The 20,645-nt window shown below is 42.8% G+C and overlaps 3 protein-coding genes across 3 annotated transcripts; all 3 read right to left on the bottom strand.

Annotated features, from left to right (window-relative positions):
• Positions 1 to 2,840: 2,840 nt before the first annotated feature.
• LOC123467054 lies at positions 2,841 to 7,505 on the bottom strand. The gene is made up of 6 exons (XM_045167125.1): positions 7,307 to 7,505; positions 5,467 to 7,262; positions 4,630 to 5,386; positions 3,890 to 4,561; positions 3,337 to 3,820; positions 2,841 to 3,228 (listed from the first exon to the last, which is right to left on the bottom strand). The coding sequence occupies exons 1-6, from the start codon at positions 7,503 to 7,505 to the stop codon at positions 2,841 to 2,843; spliced, it is 4,296 nt and encodes a 1,431-aa protein (XP_045023060.1).
• A 786-nt stretch (positions 7,506 to 8,291) lies between these two features.
• On the bottom strand, positions 8,292 to 10,043 carry LOC116927472. Its single transcript, XM_045167131.1, has 4 exons — positions 9,062 to 10,043; positions 8,834 to 8,995; positions 8,572 to 8,769; positions 8,292 to 8,505 (listed from the first exon to the last, which is right to left on the bottom strand). Exons 1-4 carry the CDS (start codon positions 9,235 to 9,237, stop codon positions 8,349 to 8,351), a joined length of 693 nt encoding a protein of 230 aa, XP_045023066.1. The 5' UTR covers positions 9,238 to 10,043; the 3' UTR covers positions 8,292 to 8,348.
• A 513-nt stretch (positions 10,044 to 10,556) lies between these two features.
• Positions 10,557 to 13,099, bottom strand: LOC116933262. Its single transcript, XM_045167132.1, has 4 exons — positions 11,271 to 13,099; positions 10,979 to 11,174; positions 10,774 to 10,917; positions 10,557 to 10,703 (listed from the first exon to the last, which is right to left on the bottom strand). The coding sequence occupies exons 1-3, from the start codon at positions 11,360 to 11,362 to the stop codon at positions 10,774 to 10,776; spliced, it is 432 nt and encodes a 143-aa protein (XP_045023067.1). The 5' UTR covers positions 11,363 to 13,099; the 3' UTR covers positions 10,557 to 10,703.
• Between the last annotated feature and the right edge of the window lie 7,546 nt (positions 13,100 to 20,645).

Genomic DNA, 20,645 nt, shown 5'->3' with positions numbered 1-20,645 from the left:
AATTGAATATTTTGAAATTATAGAAGGTAAACTTTATCGCCGCGAAGTGCCTTCCAAAAATAGTAAGCGTAACGAAATTAATTGTCAAGTAGTGTTGCCCTTATCGCTTCGCCATCTAGTGCTAAAAGAATTACATGACGCACCGATGGGTGGACATTTAGCTTTTTATAAAACGTATTTGAAGGTCAAAAATCCTTATTATTGGCCTATGTAAGGAACGGTCAGCCGCGTTCCTTACATCCCTTTCTCCCTTCCCACGCTTACAACCCTTTTCTCCTCTTCCACCGATAGGTCATCTACCGATGGCTCCGGCCTTCAATCTCCCTTCTACCTGGCCTTCAAACGTGTGAATTCTCCACATAGGTGTTACATTTACACACAAAATATTAATTCCCTTTGCGACACCTAACCTTAAGTGACCTTGCTCCTTCGTATAAATGTTGCCCTTTTCCCCGATTGTCAGGCAGTCTTCAGTCAGTCTTCAGTCAGTCTTCAGTCAGTCTTGAGTCAGTCTTGTATCAGTCTTGTGTCAGTCTTGTGTCAGTCTCTTTTGCAGTCTTCTGCAGTCTTCATCAGTAAGTCTCTTTAAATCGGACTCGTCTTGTTAACTGTTATCTCGGTCTTTGCCAAAAACTCTGTGCAACAATAAACTCACCATCATCACACACAACTATTCCCCATATTCAATATTAAAAGTGAGGAAAACTATTTTCATTCCCCGTCCTTACATTTGGTGACAGTGAACTTCGTACCCTGAACCCCCGAAAAGACTTTAACCAGTGCCACGTTAACCTAAAGTAACATTTTAGCGCCATCCATCCGTTACTGAAAAATTAATTCAAAATGCAAAAAACTATCAAGATAAATACGACGATGCTTAAGACAGTATGGAACGAAAAAATTACACGTCAATTGAAGAAATTTGGAAAAATTTTGAGAGACATTTCTACAAGTAAGTTTGAAACTCAAGTTCCTACACAAGAACCTGCTATAATCATCAGTGCCAAACAAACGCCAGATAACACAAGCATAGGCACCAGCGAAGCTTTTTCCATCACCATTGAACTTCCAACAATGATAGGAGATCAATCCTCAAATGAAGCCTCGACAAATTGGAGGAAAACGAATCTTTAACAAAATGCACTACCTTAACGGTTGTTCAAGAAGATTTAACAGCCATCTCTTACTACCAAAACGAGGACCAAGTCTTCCCGAAGAATATCAAGATAAATAGCCTTTTTTCGTCAACTGAAGAAATTCAAACACATTGCCATCGAGAACCGAGCAATATCAAAGATACTACCTATTCACCAACAAATACTACCTTAAAGTGTTCGGCTCTTTGTTTTACTAGAACAACCGCTTCATCTGCTGTTAACTTCAGACCATCATGCATCAAAAAGCAGTTCAACAACCTCCTTTTCAAAACCCTGATTAAGTCCATTCTACCAAAATATTGGGAGCAGTTCAAGAAATTTGAAAAGTACCTTACAGCTTTAAAAGGCCCCTACAACAGTATTCAGCGATTCAGCGATCAATTATACACCCCAAGGCCCAATGTAAAGATGAAAAATACCACTTTTCTCCACCATACCTCTATACTCTTTCCAAATTGAAAATGAAGACGACGTCACCAACCATCTCCAACAGCCGATTCTTGACCAAGTTTTTCGCCATTCTCATCGTACTTCCAAACACAATTTACTATCACCAACATGTTTATTAGCACAAGTGACTCAACAGCCACCAAGGAAAGAAGATTTATCCACGGATATTTGACCCATCACGGAAAGGAGATTCACCCACGGACTATCGATCAATGCATTTACTGTTTCAAATGACTTCGCTGACATCACCATTTTTTTTCTAATTCCCTTGACTATTTTATTTTTTACAACAACCTAAGCCTCAAAACTAACTTTAAAGGTCTAATATCAAATTTGGTTTTCATCGGTGCACAAAAAAAAATGTTAATCGTTAAAATACGTATCGTTAATACACGTCATCCGATCGCTTACGCAAAAACAAAGGAATCGAGATGCGCGAATTAAAGAAACAATAGATGAAAAAAAGGGGGGGGGGGTAATTAAAGGCGCGCGCGAAGCCCGGCCGAGTTGCCATGGCAACTCGGTAACACAGCCGGCCCTGCTGCGGTAAACATTAAGCAGCACTAAAGGCTTCCAAGCGACATAATCGCACAACTGGGCGGTTTTAGGTCCTGCCGGACTTCGTAATGATTTCGGCCACGCGTACTACACCATCAGAGCCAGGTAAAACTCTGGCAACACGACAAATTGGCCAGTGCCCGCGCGGCGACTTTGGATCCACCATAAGCACCATGTCGTTCACCTCCAAGTTGTTTTGCGATCGGGTCCATTTGTTGCGGGTCGTGAGGGTCGGCAGGTATTCCCGTAACCACCGGCTCCACACCTGATCCACGATCTGCTGTGCATGAAACCATCTTCGGCGAAAACATTTGATTTCCGGGTCGATGACGTCAGCGGGCAAGTGGGGATTGGGGCGCCCCAACAAAAAATGATTCGGGGTTAACGGCTCGAATTCTTGCGGGTCCGCACCTAGATCCGTCAGCGGTCGATTGTTGAGTAGGCCCTCAACTTCGATGACGACCGTTGCAAAGGTTTCCTCCTTCACCGTCTGCTGACCGAGGATAGCGCGCAGGGCCTCCTTGCACGAGCGAACCAGACGCTCCCAAACACCTCCGAAATGCGGGGCAGCAGGCGGGGAGAAGTGCCAACGAATCTCTTTCTGAGCAAGTTGGTCAGCGATTTTCACGTCGTTAAGGCGGGTAACCGCCTCACGCAGCTCACGTTCTCCTGCTGTCAGATTGGTACCGTTGTCGCTAAATACATCGGTCGGGGCACCCCGACGACTGACGAAACGGCTTCAGGGCTGATGGGGGCATTTTCGAGGCGGCCACCAACACGAATGATTCCGGCGTCATCTAGATAAACGGCCAGTTTCAGCAACCGAGACTCCGGGCGAACGGACTTCACCTTCCGCAAACTGCTTAAATCGTCAGGGAAGGAGTTGCGCTGCGAAACACGAATTAAAAGGCGACGGGCTGACTTCAGCTCGTCCGCACTCTGCTGCCGGCCCGTTTTCAACTGCTCACTTTGTCCGGTCGCTGCTTCTTCATGATTGCCATCCAGAATAGACCTTTCTCTGGCACGTCTCCGATGAACGAGGATCTGGATGTTGCGAACGAATCTTTCAATCCAAGCGGCGATGCGAATTAGGCGATGTAGATTATCGGCTCGTGCCACAACGTCATCTACTGGCCCGCTAGGATTGGCGATTAGTTAACAGCCAATAGACTCGTCTTCGTGGTCGATCAATTCAGTAGCTGGAATCTGGGCCGGCCATTGCTCGGGTGGCAAAACTAGAAACTCAGGTCCACGGTACCAGCGATGATTTGGATCGAGCTCGGACGGACAGAGACCACGACTGCATTCGTCTGCTGGGTTAAGTACACCAGGAACATGTCTCCATTGCGAAGGGGTCATTGAATCCAGGATCTCAGCTATTCTGTTTGCGACGAACACGTTGTAACGACGATGGCTGGCGTGGATCCACCGAACAACAGTCATCGCATCAACCCAGAAAAACACATTCGATAGGGGCAGAGTCAGCTCCTCCAACAGATAGTTTGCTAACCTGACTGCTAGCAAAGCACCTTGAAGCTCCATCTTCGGAATCGAAAACTGATGGATGGGAGCAACTCTTACTTTTGCCATTACGAAAGAGACTTCGACCTCGCCAGAGGTTTCAGCTCGAAGATAAATTACAACACCGAAACCGTCTTTCGATGCGTCCGAAAAAGCGTGCAACTAAAAAGAACGATACGCCGACTGGGGACTAGTGAAGAAACTTCTCGGAATGTTCAGCAGTTCGAGCATCAGCAGATGTTCCACAAAGCGCCCCCAACGATTCAGAATATCGGCGGGCAGAATCTCATCCCAGCCACCTTTGAGTCGCCAGATGTCCTGAAGGATGATTTTCGCCACCAAAACGACGGGTGCTAGGAGACCAAGGGGATCATAGATGCTCGAAATTGCAGAAAGAATCGAGGGTTTTGAAAAGGCCTCTTCTGTCTTCTTAAAACGAAAAACGAACTCGTCTCGCTCACAACTCCACAGATACCCCAACGTGCGCTCGGTGGGCAAATCGTCGAAATCTAGATCGAGCTCGGGAACCAGACGAGAGGAAGACGGAAGTTGGTCCAAAAACGAACGCGAAGAGCTCAGAAACTGGACGAGGTCGAAACCACCGAGCTTGAGTAGTTCAACCAGCTTCTGACTGATGGAAACGCCTTCATCCACTTCGTCGAACGACGACAACAGGTTGTCCACATAAAAGCTGGAACGAATACGACTCGCGACTTCCTTCAGGTGTTCGGGCGCATCCTTTTCGAGGCGCTGAAGGGCAAAGCTGCAAACAATTGGCGATGAGACAGCACCGAAAATGTGCACCGTCATCTTGAATTCCTGGATAGGATCTTCGGTTCCAGGCTCGCGCCACAAAAAACGAAACCTTGTGCAATCTGACTCACGAACCAGCACTTGATAAAACATTTTCGCAATGTCCGCAGTAACGCCAATTCTCCCTTACGGAACCGAAGCAGCACGGCCAATAACTGCGTGGTGAGATCCGGACCTTTCAGCAGGATGTCGTTGATCGCGGTTCCTTTAAACCGGGCAGCAGCGTCGTAAACGAGACGAATCTTGCTGGGCTTCGTTGGATGTCGAACCGGATGATAAGGTAGGAACCACACCTTGGAACCGGGAGCTGTAGAAGTGACTTTCACTGCGTGGCCGCTGCAAAACACCTCCTTCATCTGCGCCGTAACTGCTTGGCGAAGGTCGTTGTGTAAAAGAAGTCTCCTCTCCAGTGCGAGGAACTTGCGACGTGCTAACTCTTTGTTGTCCGGCAACTTCGGGCAATGCGGGCGAACAGGCAAGCCTACTTCGTAACGCGTTCCAGTGTGCCGAATGGTTGATTCGAGTTGGTCCATTGCGGCACGGTCTGACGACGACATAAATGTACTGGGGGCCTCACGAACTGGGAGAGATTGGGTTTTCCAAAACCTTTCGACGCACTCTTCCAGCTGCTCGATCGTTCCCAGCTTAACAAAATTTATGCTTGGATCTTCCACTGCCGGTAATGGATGGGTCCTTCCAACAACGCACCAGCCAAATGGGGTGAGCACAGCATTAGGGCCCCGAACTCCAGTTGGAGGGCGACGAACCTCGATGTTTAGATGGGCGTCTTGAACGTCCATCCCGATCAAAATCTGGACTTCACCAGCGTCTCGAGCAGGAAAGTTGAGGTCGCAAAGATAATCGAACGAAGCGAGAACATCTTTTATCTTGCGTTGCCCAACATTTAGACGAGGCACAACAAAGGCATCGGAAACCTTATAGCTTTGGTCTCCCTCTAGCAACGAACGGAGAAGCCCACAAGGCGAGTCTCGACGACCGGATCTTTCCCATGGAAGGTTCCAAAACGAATTTTGCGTGGCTGGCCCGTAAGACCAAGTGCATTAGCCGCGTCTTCACGCAAAAGGGTAGCTTGGCTCCCGGTGTCGAGCAGGGCGAAAACGTCAAGAGTCCGGCAACCCGCACGAAGTCGGACAGGAACCACGGCCAAGAGAACATCAGATGTCAGGCGGGGAGCAATGGCGAGTGTTTGAGGTCCTTGAAAACATTCTTGGCCTCCGACGGAAGACGGGAACTGACGAGGTGTGCTTTTCTCAGGAAAAACTCTCTCCGCACCATGCAACAGCGAATGATGACGTGCACGGCATCCGGTGGATTCACAAGCGGGTTTTGAACGACAATCCGCACTGCGGTGCTTTCCTCCAAGGCAGTTGAAATATACGCCTTTCTCCTTCGCCACCAGCGCTCGTTCACTCGGTGACTTCCTCTGTAATTCGGGGAAAGAAACAAGTCGATGAGCGCCGCCGCAGCCTGGACACTCGACATCTACGTCTTTCGCTACTTGGGTTGCTAAGATGGTAGGGGGTGGCCGAACGGGTGGCGGTTTCAGAATTGCAGATCTGCTTGAAGGGTGCTTTTCAACGGCTGGCTTGGGAAACGTAACACGCTTTTCACGAAGATCAATCTTAGGCGCCAACTCGAATGCCGAACGAGCCATCCGCTCCTCTTCCACGACCTCTTCCATGAACCGATCCAAGTCGCTAAGGTCGACACCTTTCGGTAAACGCTTACGTGCGTAACGGGCCCAGCGATGGCGAAAGACAGGTGGCAGCTTCTGTACTGCCTGATCAAGATTAGCAGCACTCTTAAGATCGTGCTCCAATCCCTCTTGTTCCAACACCACAACAGCTCCGTGCAGCTGATCAGAAAAACTTTCAAGCGCCTGGCGATCACCCGGCTTGACGAAGGGAAGACTAAGAAGATCGTGTATTTGACAGCGAGCGATCTGCTCGCTCGAACCGTAGTGCTTCTTAAGATAGGCAAGAACTGCAGTGTACCCACGAGGAGCCTTTAACAATGGGGAGATGCGGCGAAAAACGCTAGAGCCAACCCACTCGAATGGCCAACGCTGGGCATCGTTCGGAATGACGTCGTGGACGAGGGCTCGAAATCTTGAGGCAAAGAGAAGCCAATCTCGAGGGTCGCCATCAAACGGTGTCCTACACGTGAACGGGGCCGAACCTCCAAACATCCAAGGCATGAGCGCTGCAGCGGGTAAGACCGTCGGTTTCTGTCCCAGATCGTCGATCCAGCTATCTGCGCTCTTGTCGGATGGCCCGGTGGGAAGCAGCACTTTGTCGCGAGGCTTACTCTTCGGCAACGGAATATGGATATCGTCATCTGGTTCACTGAAAGAACTCAAGGAGGTCGGCGAAGGCGAACGAACAGACCTCTTTGACAACTTCTCGTTCATACGAAGACGTGCGATTTCTTCCTCGATTTTCCGTTCCTTTCGTTTGGCCCCGATACGAATCTTCTCCTCACGTAACTGACGGGCTAGCTCGTTCAGAAGGTCATTTTCATTCTTTTCTTCTTCTCGCCGCTTGCGGGCCAGTTCAAGGTCGAGTTCGGCAGCAAGGCGTTCTCTAGTCAGAGCCGAAAGGGAAGAGCTCCGCGAACGATGAGAAGACGAAATGCTGGCGGCAACCGAAGACCTTGAGCTGGCCAAAGAAGACGGGCGGCTACCCTCGGCCTGATGACGACTGCCACTAACGGGATCGACAACCACTTCGGTGCGAGAGACATCTTCCTCACGGGAATGGTGGGATGTACTGGTAGGCACACCCCACGAGGCAGATTCGGGTTGACGGGTCGACTCAACCACACTTGGGCGAGATGTGCTGACGGGCACATCCAGCGGGGCGAACTCGGGTTGACGGGTTGACTCGACAGAACCGGGGCGAACTTGAGCTCTCGTGCGGGTCGTTGCTCTAGGCGCTGGTTGTACGGTATCATGGCCGGGGCGACGGGCTGTGGCAAATTCTTCATGAGCCGTATTCAGAGTTGCCGCCCGCTTAAATTTTTGAGCGTGTTCGCCGCACACGCTCAATTGTAGTTAAGCGGTGCGGCGCACACGCTCAACTGTCGTTGAGTTGTGCGGCGCTTAAATTTCATCGCTTATTTTATCGCTTATTTCAGTGCGACACCTAGTGGTAAAAATGAATACTTTTTGTTTCATTTACTACCCTTTTTTTCCAAACCTCAATTAACTATTGAGAAACATTGATTACTATTTTTGATTTGGCATTCTCTGACTTCCAATTCCAAGTCAAACTACTACAAGCATTCTTTTGCATACTAGCCTTTCATTTATTGGCTCTCTGTGTTGCATGGAAGATTTTAGGTGAAAGAATAACACAGAGTCTGAAACCAAATCTCTATGAAATATCAAGTGAACACCTAAAAACCGCAGTTTCAGAGCTTAAACTGTTCGAACTTCAACTTTCTTTCTACTTAAACCAGCTGATCACACACAACGCTGGTAGAAAATCAGAACGGATAAAATCAAGAATTTTTTTTAAAGAAGAAAGCTGATAGGTGTGATACAAAGTTTAAACTAGCAGGTAAGATTGAGTTCTAGTTTGTATGACATTTTTAAAAATGATGATTCCATTCAGGAGAAGGATATAGACTTAATGAAACAGTCAAGCCTCCAACTAGAATGTGAAGAAGCAGGACTGATTGCATGTCTTGTTATACACACCTTGAACAAGCCTCCAGATAAAATAATAAGATTCTTAATTTGAATAAAAATTATAAGCAAAGTAGGAGAAGTTCAGAAGATCACTGATATATTAGTCTGTCAATCGCGTAATCAAAACCTAACCAATGTCACCAGTCTTTGAAAGTCTTGTTGTTCACTTTTAAGAACAGTAACATCTCGAAGTGTATGTCAGTCATTTTCATACGTCTGGCAGAGTAAATCAGACCTCCTTGGCTGAAAAGTCTTTCCACTGATGCAGAAGAGGGCAGTGTCACGTTATAGCGTCTTTTAAAAATAAAAATAAGAATCCTTACAACAGTGTGTATAAAAATCAGCACTTTATCTACTTACTTATAAATTTGTTGGATAATTGGATAGTCACACAGTTTATCCAAGCTGTCACACAAATTGAGGTAGTTGTCGACCTCATCATCACATCGCTTATTTCTTCGTTTTTTGGTGATTGACGCAAAAAAATTCTTCTTTCGTTGCTTTATTGGGCTTGGGCCAGATAGAGAAGATGAAGAACAGTCACTGCTTTCATCTGATCTGTAAATTAATTTCAAGTGGATTAATTAGTAGGTTTTATGTTTTAAATACTAGATATACTTACGAAGAAGCCTCTTGTACGATGCCCTTAAGACGATTATATTCACAAGTTAGCAAACTTTTTGCACGTTCAATATCTTCATCTTTTTCTAGCCACGAGAGCTTAAACATGGGATTCGTTATCGTTGCTAGTCGAAGTTCGTTGTCAGTGAACATTTTGTCGAACCTAATGAAATACACAAACGTTCTGAATACGACACAACAATCGTTATTATAAGAACAATAAACTTACCGAAAATGAATCGCATCCAATAGACTATTGACTAAAGCCTGGCAAAGAGTAATAGAAGTGTCATCCGTAAAAGACATCAACTTCTTTCGCAACACAGTAAGAGTTGGTAATAAATACCCCATTCCAACATGTTTGTCAGCCTGTAATATATCCAAGGAATCGCACATAGGTTTCATTACGACAACGTACTCTTTTAAAAATTGTTCTTCATTTGGTGTTATGAAATCAAGCTTTAGTTCTTCAAAAAGCTTCTTCAATGCACGGTTTTTCTTCTTCAATAATCGAACAAAACAGCTTACAGCATTGTACTCGGAATTCCAACGCGTGTCGTTTCGAACAACGAAGAGTTTACCTAAGTGCCGCACTATAATGTCAGAATTCAAAGAACTGGAATTTTGCTTATTCCATATCTTCTGAAGTTTCTCGAAAACAGTTGATCTTAATTGTTCGAATAGGTAGTCTTGGATTTTTTGGACATCGGTTTTTGAAACTAAACTGAGTAGGTGGCAAGCACACCGTCAGTGCACAGGTAGTGTCAAATTTTCGTTTCTCAATAGTGTGTCTCCTGAATGGTCATTCAATATCTCTCCGATTTCAAAATAAACCATCTCTTCATCCTCAGAATCGTCATAGTAATCTTGATTGTCCTCTTCTTCATAATTCGGAAGCGTAGATGAAGCACCCTTTTCACGAAAACATTTCAGGAAGTTGGAACCGTTGTCTGTCGTTGACCCACGCAATTTATCCGTTATTTGGTATTCTTCATGAATTGATTCGATCAGTTTTGCCAAAACGTCATGCGTGTGGCGTCCTTTTATGCGACGGCATGCAAGTGTAAGGAACGGTCAGCCGCGTTCCTTACATCCCTTTCTCCTTTCCCACGCTTACAGCCCTTTTCCCCTCTTCCACCGATAGGTCATCTACCGATGGCTCCGGCCTCCAATCTCCCTTCTACCTGGCCTTCAAACGTGTGAATTCTCCACATAGGTGTTACATTTACACACAAAATATTAATTCCCTTTGCGACACCTGACCCTAAGTGACCTTGCTCCTTCGTATAAATGTTGCCCTTTTCCCCGATTGTCAGTCAGTCTTCAGTCAGTCTTCAGTCAGTCTTCAGTCAGTCTTGAGTCAGTCTTGTATCAGTCTTGTGTCAGTCTTGTGTCAGTCTCTTTTGCAGTCTTCTGCAGTCTTCATCAGTAAGTCTCTTTAAATCGGACTCGTCTTGTTAACTGTTATCTCGGTCTTTGCCAAAAACTCTGTGCAACAATAAACTCACCATCATCACACACAACTATTCCCCATATTCAATATTAAAAGTGAGGAAAACTATTTTCATTCCCCCTCCTTACACAAGGCAGGCACTCTGTCGTTTCACGCTGGCCTTGTCAAACCAATGAACGGTTTCGCCTAAGTACGATCTTCTACTGCACGTCCACGCATCTATGGTAGTGGCAGCATCACTACAATTAAGTAATACTTGTTTGAGTTGCTGTTGTCTGCTAGCAAATTCTTTTTTAAGTAACATGGTGTAGAACGTTCGTCCATATATCTTTAAATGAGGAGCTGCTTTAGACATAAGTAACTTGAATCCTTCATTTTCAACTTCATGAAGAGGTATTCCATCCATGATGAGGAAATGCTAAGAATAAAGAAATAAGTTATAAATATCGAGAACAAAATTTTGAACTGCTAATTATTTTTACCAATACCTATTTATCAAAGTCTGATTGTCTGAGAATATGCAGACTAGTTGGAGCACGATCCACAGTTGAAATTTTGTTTTTACCAGTCATCTTGACAACAGCCAAATTCCACTTCTCTTTTAGTCCAAGTTCATTGTTGGGATCATGGGCCTAGTGAAACAACAACAATATAGTATTTGCAATTCCTATAGCATTAGTACCAATTCCTTACCAGAAAATGACGCTTTCCATTGCACCTTGAATCATTCTTGACTACGAGATACTTTGGTGTCCCATCTTTTTTCGTCTTTAGCTTACAGCCTTTGAAGAGGCATTTATACAAACCAGCTTTTTTGTCTTTCGAATCACCCATATATTCAAAAAACTCTGATGGAAGTTGTACTTTACTGCTGTCACTGTCAGAAATACTACAAACAGAAAATGTTAGCAGTGGGAAATATTTCAAAATAGCTTCCAAATATCTGTGCAGTACATGTTAAACGTGGCTTGCACTTTTTACTTACCTCACATTTCCACTTGCAGTTTCAACTTGGGCTGTATTTTCAGTTTCACTATCGTTTTCAGGAAGCTCCTGGTCAAACGTTTCATCTGCCATTGTTCAGTCACGACTAGTTTGCTACAACTACAAGTCAAAGTACAATGACTTCCTGTGGAATGCGCTTGGTGGCGCTGACAAGTTTAAGCGGGAAGATGAGCGTGCGCCGCTCATTATTTTTTGAGCTGTGCGCCGCACAACTCATTTTTAGTTGAGTTGTGCGCCGCTTAAAAATTTAAGCGTGAGCGTGTGCGCGCTTAAAAATCAAGCGCGCTCGTGGCAACTCTGGCCGTATTATAATCATGACGCAAATTCTCCAACCAAGTGTCGTCGGTGACACCCAATTTTGCACAATAACGATGATGGTAATACATACATTGCTCATAATGATCGTTGGCCTTCGTGATGAGATCGTTTGAGTAGATGGAAGGACCTGTCTCGTGAATCACCGTCTTGACTTTATTCACGTTGCGGGTGAAATTTCTTCGATGATGGGAACGTTTGCTGATCAAGGTTGCAGGATCGAGACGACTTGTCGAATCCGAGGCGAACGAACGAGTCGGCGAAAGGCCTCGAATAACAGCATTAGGAGCAGCAACGATCAAATCAGCATCACGAAGCTCATCTTGAGTAGCCATGATGAATTCAAGAGAGTGGACACGATGCTCGGAATGAAAAAAGAAAGGCTTGGAGAACCACTTAAACACTGGCACGTAAAGAAAGCTTTTGCTCAAAATCCGGGAACTCTGACCGTTACCCCTCCTGGGCTGGCGGTTGATTCAGCGTTGGGATGTAAAGAGACAAAGGCACAAAAGAAATATCCAGTGACGAAAATGAACGACGAATACCCAATGACGAGAACGAATGGCGAAAAACGAATAGCGAGAATGAATGTCGAAAAACGAATGTTGCGTTAAAGTTACCAGGGTCGAATCTTCCCGGGTTTCGGCACCAAAAATGTTGTAAACTAACCGTAAGATAACGATCGTTCGAAAAGGGATGCGAAACAACGATCAAAACCGAACGGGCAGGGCGCAAGAACTTGTATTAAACTTTAAGACGCAGGCGAAATAAAAATAAATGAGGTGACAAAAATGGCGACCATACGCTACCGTTGCAAAAACGTGACTGCCTCGTTAATAAACGTCATCCGATCGCTTACGCAAAAACAAAGGAAACGAGATGCGCGAATTAGAGAAACAATAGATGAAAAAAAGGGGGGGTAATTAAAGGCGCGCGCGAAGCCCGGCCGAGTTGCCATGGCAACTCGGTAACACTACTCATATGCCACCTGGTGGCAACCGAAGAGTAACTTCTAGGTCTTATGGCGGGATTGGTATACACGTTCCAGTCACGATCCGTGAGTGCAACCGTTTCCGTTTCTCTTGTAGCATTTTTTGCGTGTCAAAATTTGTTTAGCATAATTGAGATTCTTAATAATAAGTAACACAGCAAGTTACGAATAAAGTTCATTTTTTATTATTGTCAATCTAGTTCACCGTCTTTGCGAAATTTAGCATTAAAGCTAAACTGACGCCATAATGAGCTGTAGCCTTTTTGGATCATCTATGAGACAGTATAAAAGACTTGATGAAGCAAGTTTCGTATGGTAAGTATGGTAGGTAAGTATTCGCTTAGTCGGGTTGGTACAGTGGTTCGAGTGATATCAGCTTGCAGCTATCACTTGTGACTCCAAATCACGAACCAAGCACACGGTCATTCCTCCAATAATGTGACCGTACTTAGTGCTCGTTGCATTCGAATCCGTTCGAATCAACGTCCTGACTTTTTCTTTCAGGCACGGGCATGACCTAGGTGATAGTTCCCGAGGCGATTGAGGTTGGGTTTAATAGTCTTTTGATTTTGATCACAACATTTAGTGTGCACCAAAAATTGGCGACATAGTCTTCAAAGATTCCACGCTGAAAAGGAATAAAGATTCTGACGATGACTTGCTGTAAAAGCCCATCATGAATTTGAAGAAATGGATACCAAATGATTGCAAAGGTCGCCACTGTGGCAGCGCCAATCTGGACCAAATTCTTTAGTTGGGAGGGAAGTGAGGAACCTTTAGGTTGACAGGAAGCCAGCAAATAGAAGAAGATAGGTATTGCATGATACAACTCCATCTGCTTAAAGTTTAAGGCAGCTGAAAAGGCAATTGCTGCTAACACATTCTTTCCCTGAGAAACAAAAATGATTGCCCACAAGGTCAACCCCAACGAAACACAATTGTACTGAAAATGACCATAATCTATAAGGGTAAGTCCAGGGTGTGAGTACAAAGCAAAGAAAACCCATTTGTACTTATTACTCATCTTCAAGCTTCTAATGTAAAAATAAAGTGCACTGACAAAGAAAAGACAATCAGACACAAGGACGGACATCCTCATGAAATGTTGGTTGTCAAAGTTTTCAAATCCCCAGGACACATGGAGTTTAACATAGTCTTGGTTGATTTTCTTAGCCACCAATCCAGTTAGGTAGCTTTGATATGCTGTGAGAGGAGGGTAATCCAGTCTGCAGTACAATAAATTAGTGTCTGTTGTATTTCTATACCTGATGAGCTGGATATCCTATGAATAATATCAGCCAACCTATCTCGACATCAAACCTACCAATCCTGTATGGGTAAGTTAACCGTAATTTCCATCCAATGTCTTTGAGCTTCATAATCTCCAAATTTTGGAGGTTGATTTTTGCCAGAATATGGGAAAACTGAGACACCCAGTTTAATGATGATTCTAGTCAAAGCAATCACTTCTAACTTGTAAGGGACCTCTATAGTGAATCCTTACTACGCTATGACTACTATGGCAAAAATCACTAAAACTAAATAACTCAACGAAAAAAAAAACCTTACGCAATGCACGGCGTTCAACGTGGACTGTAGTTTTGTTCGCAAGTTCTCTGTAAAAGTTGCCATTGGATACACGATTGTATACAACTTCCGCTGTGAAACTGACGCCCTCACTTGTCAAAGCCTTTCCCCTTTCTTCCACAACTCCACAGGTCTGTGGTTAAGAAATTGGTACCATCTGTCAGTTAGAAATGAAACTAAACGTGTAAACGACTCACAGGTTGACGATAAATTATCATATTTACTGAATAGTAATTCATCGATAAATATCGATATTCGAAAATTGTCAACTACATGCGTTTGCAAGGTACCTGAAGGGCTCTTTTTCGTTTTTATTTAAATTTAAATTTGTTTTTGAACAACTTTAACTCGTTGTTTTGAACAGCTCAAGATGTCTTCTAACTGCTCTAAGTCAAAATCAAAATACATTGGAATTGATCGTCTCTGCCAGCTTCGAAATTTTTTCTGGAAAATAGAGTTTAGATTACTTTAGTGGCGTGCGTTCATTACTGGTTTAACAATGGTGATTCACCGTGATTTAGGTTTTCCATTTACTGAATGGTAAAGCAAAGTTGCGTGTCTTCAAAGATAGCAAGTAACAAGTTCAATTGGTCTTCCTCTGTGAGCGTTCCGGTTAGGGTAGCTATTCTCAAATTCAATGCGCTGTTTATCCGCTCAAGCCAAATTATAAGCGGGATTTTCGATTAACCCTTTCATGAGTTAAGGTTACAGTTGATATGTTGTTATGTGTGAATAAGAGCGCCAAGGCTAAGTGGTGGATAAAAAGCTGTCGGATGAGTCCTATTTAAACAAAACATTTTGTGCCAAAGAACAAAGGGAACATTAAGAGAGGAGAAAAAAAAAAAACAAAAACAAAGAAAAAGGAATTGAGAGAAAGGGAGTATCTCTTCGACGTCCTCAATCTGATTATTTCCGTTATCTGATCAAAAAAAGAAAATAACACTTCACTTCACTTACACTACTTATCTACATGAATTTGTATTTCCGATATGCATGTGACGTGCAATGTCCCACTACGTGAATGCTAGCCATTACGACAGGCCGAATGCCGGTTGCAGGGCTCCGTAATAGCGTAGTCAGAGGTAGTGGAACTTCACTAAAGCGTAGCATAGGACGCACCAGAGGAAAACTCCACTCATTGGGAACCGTGACGGTCTCGTGAGATGTGAACGGCGGACCCACACCTGTACGACGAGAGCACCACGAGAGTACCACGTATCCTGCGGCTGCCATGCCAGCCGGTAGGATAATGGTATAGTTTTATAATTATATTAACAAATTTGCAAACGAAACAGTGAACTTTATTCTTTAACTTTATCTTTCTTTATCTGTAAAGAAACAAAGATGATATGTTTGAATGTTAAGTTATAAAACGACTTTGCTTATGAGCATGCAAGTTGAGTTTACATGGCATCGATAGCCGTGCGGCCGATATTGACACTATTACTCAAGGTCAGCTCCGTCGGCAAATCCGTCTTCAAAACATTTGAAACGTACCAGATTTGATTGTTTTAAATAAAACGAGTCCAGCATAACGTGCCATGACTACATTCTACACTTGATTACTGACCACTCACTTGTGTATAGATTGCAACTTTCGCGCCGAGAAAAGAAGTTTCAAGATGAGATTGGGAAGAAAGGGAGTTTCCTAATGGGAAGGTAGCCAATACTCCATTAGTGTTATTTTTTTGAAGTAGTTGGAAGTAATTGTGTCCGTTTCAGTTTCCGAACTGTTTAAGCTCCAACCAAGACTGAATAGAGAGGTAAGACCTTCCCGAACGGGTTCATATACTATATGGCTCCCATTTGAGTCTGTTCGGCAGCTCTTGTGCACCTGCCTTTACTTCAATTTTCAACAGTTTGAAGGAAAAAAGTGAATATGTACTTTAATGACTAGACGCGATGTTAAGATCGGAATTGCGGGATTAACTGTATAGATGCCAGAATTAAGTAATGACGATCCTAGATTGGCTTTAACTTTTTTCCCTCGAAACTGGAATAATATCTAGCTGATGGATGAACTCTTTAATGCCAATATCGGCCGCAAGGTGATATGGAAGAATCTTGCATATCATTAACGATGTTGATGCGTGATGCCACACCCAAATTCGTGAGTGCTAGATAATAATTAGAAATTTAAATTGCTTAATTCATTTTATTTGTTTTATAAAAACGTTTAATGTTATTCGTCCCTATTTTCCCAATATTGTTCATTTATGAAATTGTGTAAAAGTTTCACAGAATTTAAATGAAAGCTATTTTTACGACGAAAAATGCACGCTTGCGTTATCAACGCTGTTTGGTGATCCGATTCACAGTATATAATGGTTACGTGCATTTCTAAATGTAGCGGCACTTGAAATGACTGGGTATGGTGGCACCCTCCCAATGTGGGATTGCTAGTAACCAGGAGTCTGTAAGCAATTACAACTCGAAATGTCAAGCGTTGGTATGGGACTGGCCGACCATTCCTATGCAAGACTGAATAGAGAGGTAAGAGCTATCAGCTGATGTTACGATGGGGATCATATAGTACAGCAATATGATCCGGGCCAACACCCTGACAGTTCTGGAGGATACTAGCATGTCAGTCAAGTGCTTAGCGCAACCTTTTTTTCGATTTTCTCAATAACTAAAATCCAAACTGGCAAGCTAAATCTTTAACATCTATAGTCCGCATATTTGAGCATTTCCTTCAAATAGAAATTTCAGGTTCAAACTAGGAAATAGCCATTAGCGGTGGAAATGCAAACTGAAAAAACTGCGGCTCCGCTTTGATATTCAATTACAAACGGGAAGGATAAGTGGATTCATCCACTTCAATTCATCATCCATGCTCAACTATACAATGCCAATGCCGTGGGCGTTGCACTTCATTTTAACGTCCTCGGCGCTCCGATGTTTGCCTAATCAAGCATGTATCCGAATGGAGCCCAAATAATAGGTGTACGGAAATTGTACAGGCTATACTCTCAGAGAACTCACGTGCAAATTTTTACGTGAAAAATCATGATACAATTGCAATGATCAGGCAATGACGATCGTATTTGATCACAAAAATGTTGGAAAATTATTCCGTTCTACTAAACCTTGTCAAATAATGACACATGTAACCAATGTGGGAGTTCTAAGTCGCACAGCTGAAAACTAGAGAAAAAAATGATAAATACTTTCAAAACTGAGCTGTCATTGCTGTGCTCTCGGTCTACCCATTTAGATAGGTTACCCATCACCAGCGTAATACCGGAAGCTACTGACGCGAGACACGCAGTAGTTTTTTGTTAGGAAATAGCAATTCAAATGATGTTCACTGTTTACTTTTCGAATTATTGGCCGTTGTTCTTTATAATTAAACATTTGTGGGCCTGGCATCTGTACAACACAAACGCGATTCCTCCCCATAATAACACAGTATAAATGAGTAGATCAAGCACATAATAACTGAGGAGTGCACGCTGTGGTTGGTCTAGCGAAAAAATTGAACTTTGCTATAAGTTAACGAAAGACTGGAGAAAAGGGATAAACTACTTTATAAGATATGGGATGTTCGATGTTCATTCGTTCCCATTGCCGGGCGCTTGACCACTTCATGGTGACATAGAAAGACGTAACGGACGGTGGTCGGTCAAGTTCGAGCTAGATAGGTGGAGCTAAAAAGTATGCCAAACAAGCACAGCCGGCAATTCTTCATTATTTATTTATTTTTATTTCTTCCAAAAATTAAGTTTTCGTTCAACTAGTCGGTAGGCCAATCACCATGTAATCCAAATTGGCTGTTCCGGCTATTTTTTAGGATTGTTGCTTTATGATTGGGCGTTACTGGGCGTGACTTTCACGAAGATGTCTAAGGAATGAAATAAACATTGATAGATAAGACGAGGGGAATTAAAAAATAAAGATGGTAAGGCGGTTGTTGAGGTATAAAATGCCTCTGTATGGGTGCAATAAACCCCCAACGTCAATTGGTGCGCGAAGTTGACACCATTTTTAACACGACTGGTAACTGATGAAATGGTTTGCGCTGAAAAGCTTCCTTCAACTTTTCCTGTAGTCAAAATTTTTACAATTATTCCAGCCATAGCTGTATTATCCTACAAATTATCGATCAAAGACATCCGACAGAAAATTGGATAGGAAATACTTTAACCAAATCATTGTTAGATATCATGCAGGATGATTTGTGTTGTAGTTATCATTCTTTGACCCTCATGATTATCATATTGTTTCTGATGTTCTCTTTCACCAAAAAGTTTTCCAGTGTATATTTTATTTCAAAGATTTCCTCTACCAAAGACATCGTACCATATTGCTAACTATCGTTACATTTCATTAAATTTAACTCAAGTAAACACAACAGTTTACTTTTCCAAAACTTGAAACGATGAAAAATCCTTTGTCACTTCCCTATAATAGCATCACATGTACATCATTCTTTCGCCTCTATATCAATATCACATTATCCACACGACATTCAGCGTCTTATTTCAGCTTAAGGTAAAAACTGGAATTTAGATTTTTCGCACTAGAATCTGAAATTCTTCGTGTGGCGTAATAACAACAGAAAAAGAAAAAAAAAATCGAATCCCTTGCACTATGAAACATGTGTACTGTACTCCTGCGAATATGACGTACATAATACGACATACTGACTGCAGTAACCAACCAGCTAGTCATTTTCACTTCCATTCCATCCAATCACCAATGTAACGAACCGAACGACAGCCATCAAAAGATTTCATAGAAATATGCTACTCATATGCCACCTGGTGGCAACCGAAGAGTAACTTCTAGGTCTTATGGCGGGATTGGTATACACGTTCCAGTCACTATCCGTGAGTGCAACCGTTTCCGTTTCTCTTGTAGCATTTTTTGCGTGTCAAAATTTGTTTAACATAATTGAGATTCTTAATAATAAGTAACACAGCAAGTTACGAATAAAGTTCATTTTTTATTATTGTCAATCTAGTTCACCGTGTTTGCGAAATTTAGCATTAAAGCTAAACTGACGCCATAATGAGCTGTAGCCTTTTTGGATCATCTATGAGACAGTATAAAAGACTTGATGAAGCAAGTTTCGTATGGTAAGTATGGTAGGTAACTATTCGCTTAGTCGGGTTGGAACAGTGGTTCGAGTGATATCAGCTTGCAGCTATCACTTGTGACTCCAAATCACGAACCAAGCACACGGTCATTCCTCCAATAATGTGACCGTACTTAGTGCTCGTTGCATTCGAATCCGTTCGAATCAACGTCCTGACTTTTTCTTTCAGGCACGGGCATGGCCTAGGTGATAGTTCCCGGCGGCGCTCAACCGTGATTAGTCTCAATATTTTTTGAACGTCTTCTAAGACACTTTAAGTGTCAAGAAAAATTTAAAGCCTGGTGGTCTTAGTTTACGACCTATCATAAATTAACAAAAAAAAAAAAAAACAAAACAAAAGCAACATAAAAAAAATAAAAAATAAAAACCATTAAAAAAAACATTAAAAAATCTGTCCCTGCATTGTGGAGCGTTGGATACGAATGGTGCAGGTCAGGCGGACAATCAATTTCGAAAGTCTCTGTTACGAAGCAAACTAGCTACGGAATAATTCCAAAAGTATATATACACAGACACAACAAGCAACACCTAACCATAATATTTGCTTCTCTGCACTTGTAAATACTTAACATTATGTATGGGGACGAAAATGGCCTGATTGAGCCTTTTATCGGCTTATAATATTACGACAACAAACATAGGCTACGTGATCCTTGCTACGTAGCCGGTACGTTTACCGTGTGATACAGCCACGAAATTTTCAAGGGATTTAAATCTGGAATTAGCATCCTAGCCACTTACTACAACATGTTTTCTAGCTTAAATTCACAAAACATTTTAAAAAAAAAATACTATAACGCCAAAAATTTGCGTTTTATAACGGCTACTGCCCAAGTTAAATTCGTTTTTTATTGCTGTGGACATATTTTTTTAAAACCTCACCTCGTGACTCGACTCATCTAATTAAGTATTTAATAATTTATAGGTGACAGCTATGTCTAGCAAACAAGATAACACAATATGTGGTCATGTGTTTAGGTTTCTTTAGATAACTCGACAACGAGATCAACATAAATTTAACTGAAACTGGATCGGCTGGTGTAATAGCGAACCAGTCACGAAGACAAAAAGATTCGGTGCTTAGGATTTGTGCAGCTTCCACCATGAGATTCTTAATCATTTTATGTGTTGTATCTTTTGAAATCGTCTTTGGAGAAGTAAACTCTCAGCTTCTTTATTCGAACGGATCGGACTATGAGTAAATTCGTTTAACATGTATTTTCTTACACATACGGGACATACCGACTTTGCTTCCAGTTGAGCCATTTGATCCAAATAGTGATGCCGCTCGACTATAGACGATGCAATGAGTGGTTTGGGAACTGACGAAGACAAAATTATTAGTGTCCTTTGCTATCAAA

Source organism: Daphnia magna, unplaced genomic scaffold, assembly GCF_020631705.1.
Source record: "Daphnia magna isolate NIES unplaced genomic scaffold, ASM2063170v1.1 Dm_contigs141, whole genome shotgun sequence".
NCBI classification, from domain to species: Eukaryota; Metazoa; Arthropoda; class Branchiopoda; order Diplostraca; family Daphniidae; genus Daphnia; species Daphnia magna.
The sequence above is the reverse complement of the archived record's forward strand: the minus strand, read 5'-3'. Positions and strand labels throughout refer to the sequence as shown.